This window comes from Gambusia affinis, linkage group LG05 (assembly GCF_019740435.1).
Source record: "Gambusia affinis linkage group LG05, SWU_Gaff_1.0, whole genome shotgun sequence".
NCBI lineage: Eukaryota > Metazoa > Chordata > Actinopteri > Cyprinodontiformes > Poeciliidae > Gambusia > Gambusia affinis.
Genome location: NC_057872.1, coordinates 6,495,418 through 6,501,417, shown reverse-complemented (window position 1 = coordinate 6,501,417; position 6,000 = coordinate 6,495,418). Strand labels below are relative to the sequence as shown.

The 6,000-nt window shown below is 34.1% G+C and overlaps 1 protein-coding gene across 2 annotated transcripts in view; it reads left to right on the top strand.

The window, feature by feature from the left end:
- The first annotated feature begins 632 nt into the window (after positions 1–632).
- emc2 (ER membrane protein complex subunit 2) overlaps positions 633–6,000 on the top strand; it is a 29,273-nt gene continuing 23,905 nt past the window's right edge. Inside the window, exons 1-3 of one of the 2 annotated variants that reach the window (XM_044118192.1) lie at positions 633–745; positions 1,411–1,524; positions 5,316–5,380. In XM_044118192.1, the coding sequence (XP_043974127.1) occupies positions 706–745; positions 1,411–1,524; positions 5,316–5,380 (219 nt within the window). In that variant the 5' untranslated portion in view covers positions 633–705. The remainder of the gene's footprint in view (positions 746–1,410; positions 1,525–5,315; positions 5,381–6,000) is intronic. The other variant, XM_044118193.1, reaches the window with a different exon arrangement.

Here is a 6,000-nt window from a genome sequence, read left to right as displayed (position 1 = left end):
GATACAGCCTCCTGGTAATCATGTTGCCGTTTGCTGACTCCTATACAATTGCACACGTTTAGGTTTACACTGCACAGGACAAGCTCAAATTGGGCTTGAAAGTCATTAGGAAATTACGTGCTCACCATGTTTACAGCTGAAAGTACTTCTTTGTGATGTAAAATATATGATTACAAAATCAAATGTATTTTTTGTTGTTGTTACACTCATATGTTTAAGATCAGCAAATTCTCCCCTCACTAAGTCAGAAATGAATGATAAATAACATACATTTTTCCATACGTTTTCCAATAAATCTTAAATAAAATAATTCAACAAAGAAGAGTGAGTAAAAATTCCCATATAACTTCTTGAAAAAGATTATTATTATTATTATTATTATTATTATTATTATTATTATTATTATTATTATTATTATTATTATTATTATTATTATTATTGTTGTTGTTGTTAATAATAATAATAATAATAATAATAAATTATAAAATATTGTGTTTTATTTATGTGTTTAAATTTTACTCTGGATATCTTACTGTAAAATCCTGTTTGTTTGTGTCAATAGCAGCGAAAACATCTGTAAGGAGGCAAATAGTTTTTAAACACTATATATATTTTTAAAAAACGTTATTTTTGTTCAGGCACGCCTCCAGTCGGCATTTTTCTGACGTAGAAGTGGCATATGTTGTCATATGAGAAGGTAAAAAGATGGCGTCTTTGTCAGAAATGTACGATGTGGGGTGGGAAGGTAAAAAGACATTTTTTGTATTCTTATGCAGTGGCATGCTCTTATTTGCCTTTTCAGCTGTCTGATTTTCTTGCTTTATAGTACTGCGTTTGGTCCTCGCTGTTAAATTTACACGAAATTACGTCTGTGAAGAACTGAGCAAATGCTAATTAGCTCACAGTGCTAACCTGTCAACTTCGTGGACATGCTGTCTCTAAAACGAGCTTAGCTACTCCTCAGTGGTATTCAACTGATAATAAACTGTGGAGCGCATTTATACAATTTAGAAGTTGTAGGTTGTCTGTACGAGAACGACTCGTAAATGTAAAAGTATTTCGTTAATGGTTACGGCTAGCAATAGGCTAATTTTTTATTACTGTACAGGAAAAATAACTGTATAACGCAACGTCAGCGATGTTACTTATCCTCTTAAGCTTCACTGGTCATGCGTCGGGAATGTTAGGTAGGTGTAGTTTCATAGTCAACATTTTTCAGGTTTATTTTGTGTACTTTATGTGAATGATGTGCGGCTAAAATGGCTAGCAGTCGTTGATAGAAGAGCAAATTCGTACTGCGCAAAAATATCAAAAGGACCAGATTACACAAATTCAGGTGTGCATGCGTTTAATAACCGAGTAACGATGCAAACTATAATTGATTTTATGTGGTTGAATATGTTTGTACAGAGATGAGAGACAAGCTGCGTAAATGGAGAGAAGACAACTGCAGAAATAGTGAACAGATAGTGGATGTTGGTGAAGAGCTCATCAGTGAACATGCATCAAAACTGGGGGATGACAGTAAGTAGCTTTTTTTTTTACTCAACTAAAAACATGTATCAATTACTTGATTTTTCTTGTGTGAAGCAGAACTTTATAAGAAAAATGAGTGTCTTTTTAATAGTAATGGTAACCTAAAAATACAAGTAGATTATTATGTTCTTAACGAATATGATATATGTCTTTTAAGTGATTTGTTTAATGCTGAAAAAGCACTTGTTCAGTTTAAAGGCAGGAATGTGGCTGTAAAGAGTCTTTAAAAAGTTAAAAAGAAAAGAAAAAGTAAAAATGCCAGTCGCACAAAAGAGTCAACAACCATTAAATTGTGGGTGTTGAATTAGTTTTACAGATAGAATCACATTGTTATGTTTATTTAGCTTTACTGAGAACACAGGTGAGAGTCAGCGATGAGCTCAAAACAATGTACGTATTGCACAAGTTTTTTTTTTTTTCAGGTCAAGATATTTAGAAAAATCAGGAATTGAACTATACTTTAGTCACAAATAGTGATATAAACAGCAGGTCTTTATGAAATAGATGTTTTTTAATCAGTTGTGTTAGATTGAAGTAAAACTTAGCATGAATTAACACCTGCTAAATTTAGGATTTTGTAACTAAACGTGTCTTATCGCTTCTTGCTATTCTATTCATAAAGGTAACATTGATAAATAATACTATCTGATTCTGATGTCTGGGTTTTACCTGTTCACACAAATTTTAATAACCTCGTATGTGTCTTGTTAAGATCTTATGTCAGCAACCAGTTAGCAATAGTAACTGTACTTAGCAGTTTTGTGTATATTCTCAAAGAAATGTATACATTTACTTGGTTAGCTCTTCATTTTCTTTAAAGAAATTATAATACAAGGAGCTAGTTGGTTAAGCCTAAACTTTGCTAAAATTTGTTTTGCCTTCTCGTTATCTGCTCCCTGTTGTCAACCTCCATATATTTAGTTTTAAATATTCTTTAAATATTTCACTTATACTAAAATTAGCTAATTCTGAATTTGTTTTTCTCAGTAACAACTTCCACACCGAAGCACACTTCTTGTTAACGATTTGGTGATGCAATCTCTGAACGGAAGAGTGTTGTGCTTGAGTTTTAGCCAAGCAATACTCTCTGCGTATTTCTCTTTTAATCTTGACTAATTGAATCAAATTTGTGCTAAAAAAAAATCACAATTTGTTAAAACTCATCCACATTTTTGAACTGAAAGATGTCTGGCTTTGCTTTTCACTCGGAACGGTCAAAAAACAAATCCACAGGCATAAAATGCGTTTGGTGTCCAGAAACGTCTCTCCTGAAGTGATGCCTTTGGAACAATTGAGACCAAAAAGCGACGCAAGAGAGTAAACTGAGGGGAGTCGCTTTGCTGTAGGGTTGGATAATGAAACGGTATCAGCAAGGGATTATGGCGGCTCCTGGGACGTTTGATGCTGCGTGTTTTTACACGCAGCTGTGCCTCTGGTCAGGATTTGAGGAGTCCTTCATGTTGAGACATACATGCAGCTCTGTACATATCATGTCATATCTTCAGGGCAAGAGAGGCTTATGTCATTTATAGAGATATCTTCTGCTTAAAGAAGAAGCGGGACCTCTGACGATGGCATGGCCCGTGCAGAGCCATGATTTCAACGTTTTTAAGTTTGTCTGCCATTACATGAAAGGAGTCAGTCACGTGAGTCTGGCTCTCATAGACGTTTTCAAATTCCGTCAAAAAAAAAAAAAAATGCATCAAAGTGTATGTAGACAAAAATAAATTTGGATTATTGGATTAGATTTTTTTGTATGTTTGTTTGAATTATATTTATTTGTTTTAAAAAAAAAAAATCCCGGCAAAAATAACTGAACTCTGCAAAAGGTTTTCTTGCATTCCAGCATTTTCTCACTTGTTTTTATTGAAAACAATAACCATAATGTTTTTATTGTGAAAGCGCTTGCAGTCAACTGACCTCGTGAGAGCGATACAAGCACTTTGACATGCCATGCTTTTATTGAGCCCAGATCCCCAATTAGCTGTAAATGGGATGGCAATTATCGGAACAAAAGCTGGAAGCATTAAAATAACATAAGAAGAAGAAGAAAAAAGTTGTTTGTTCTGGCACTGTCTGCAAGCTTTTATGAGGACCTGTGCTTCACAGAGGAAGTGTTAATTTTGCCTTGTCTAACACGTCGTACTAATTCAAATAATCAGTCTTTGTTGGCTGGCTGCATGTCTTTTCTAAAGATTAAGTAAAATGGGGAAAATAAGTGTTTCATGCTTACTACAGAATTCAGAAGCTTAAATTATAGCATTAGCTTTCTGTGGCTGAATATATGTACTTCAATAAACATATTAGACAGATTTGGAACACCTTTCATTTTGTAAAAACAATTCCAGTGTGAAACAAATGTAATGCAATTCACTAAATGTATATGCATGAAACTTTTATATATAACAATAATCAAAGAATTTATATAAGGGATTTTATTACCAACAGAATCTGTATCTTAAATAGTTTCTATAACATTTGTGCAACAGGGGGACTATTTTTGCCTGGCGGCGCACAGATTGCAGTTTTTTTGGCCAATCACCGATATTTAAAAAGGCTGACCGGCCGATTCCGATTGAATGAAAAACACAACAAGACAAAACAAAAAAGAGAGAAGGAAACAGTTTACCTTTGTGGTATTGTCAAAAATCTATGACAGGTTTTTTGAGATTATAGTTGTGTAGTGTTAACCGCAGTCTAGAAAGGATTTGGTGTGTTCACTGTTTTAAAAATACAAGCAGAGTTATTGTAATATGATTCTAGAAAAACTGCAGAATTTCAGGTACGAGAAGTTTAAGGTACCCATGTTTCATAAAGTTTGAAGTTATAAAGTTCTTACTGACCTTAATGATTACTGGTAACATTACAATATTCTCTGATCTCTATTGAAGCAAATGCTTGATTTTACTAGAATTGTGAGTGTTTGCCATAGGGCAAGGGTGTCCACAGTGTGTGGCCTGGGGCCTAAAAGACAAATGACAAAAATTCGACCCCTCAGAAGTTAAGAATAATAGAAAAAAATGGATGACCCAAAAAAATTTCAAAAGTGTCTGTTCTGTTTTTTAATAATGCAACCTTTCCAGATTAGATCTTCCCACAGTCTGAATAATTAAAAGGCTTCTTAAAAATTATTTGTATTCGTTGGCATTTAATTGAGGCCTGACTTTTCTTCTGTGAAGTTTTATTTTTATTTTATTTACTTATTATCATTGCTCTTATTAGTTTATTATATTATTATGATTACCATGGATTTGTACTTTTTTTTCTTTTCATCAAATGATAACGCATTTATTGTGTTATCGTTTTTGTGCAGCACTTGGGTGCAGGTTTAAACCTGTTTTTAGAAGTGCTATACAAATAAATGTGACATCGACATGCAACAATTCAAAGCCCTTTTTATGTTTTGGATCTTTACCCATGTAGAGATTTCATTAAAATGTTTATTGGAGAGCAAGTTAAAACTAAAAATGCAAAAATTAGTTTAATATTGATTTTTTTTTTTTTTTTTTTTTAGAAATTTGTGACCAGGCACTTTTGGCCCCTTCTGCAAAAAAAAAGTTTGGACACCACTACCTTAGTAATGTAGCATTCTGAGTTAAATGAAATGCAACAGTCGTTTAAATGAACTGGAAAGTTGGTTATGTGAGGGGGGAAAAAGCTGCTCTTGAGGGCAAACTCCACATCAGGTAGAATTTAGGAACTTATTTTTTTGCGTGTGTTCATAATGAATGGAAAGGGCATTTAACACTGTCCTCTTTGTCCGTCTCTCTTCTGCCCAGTCTGGATTATTTATGAGCAGGTGATGATCGCCGCGTTGGACTGCAGTCGGGACGACTTGGCTCTGGTGAGTTTTCGCCACACTTCCTCACACGCCCAGAAAGCTTCACAAGTTAATCGTTCACCCTGTCGCAGCCAGTTCGAGTTTACAGCCTCCCGCACTGCCAGATTAAAATATATATATATATATATTTAAAAATAAAAAGTCATTTTTATTTGGCTCCCCGGTGGTTTTGGAAAAAATGCTGGAATTCAGAGGGTGGAGCAAATTAGTTGTTCTGACTTTTTGTCTTCAGCTTTATTAATGTTCCTAAGTATTCTTAGGTCTTAAGCACAGCACAAAAGACATGAGATAGTACCAGAAGTGGTTAGTCATTAATAAATGTGGCATACACTGAGGAGGAACAAGGCAGGACTCGCTTATTAAAATGAGTTGTCTGTTGGCGATCCTCTCAGTCCAGCTGCCACGCTTAAAAGAAAAACAAAATAAAGGACCTTAGTTGAGTTGATGGCTTGTGGAAGCGATCCAGGCCGCTCTGTGGATTTTTCCATTTAATTCAGTTTAGTACAGAGGATGTTTTTTTAAATCTTTTTTACAGTGCCTTGTGAAAATATTCATAACCTTTGAATGTGTGTACATTTTGTCACATTAGAACACATTAGAATAAAATTAAAACTATTTTATTC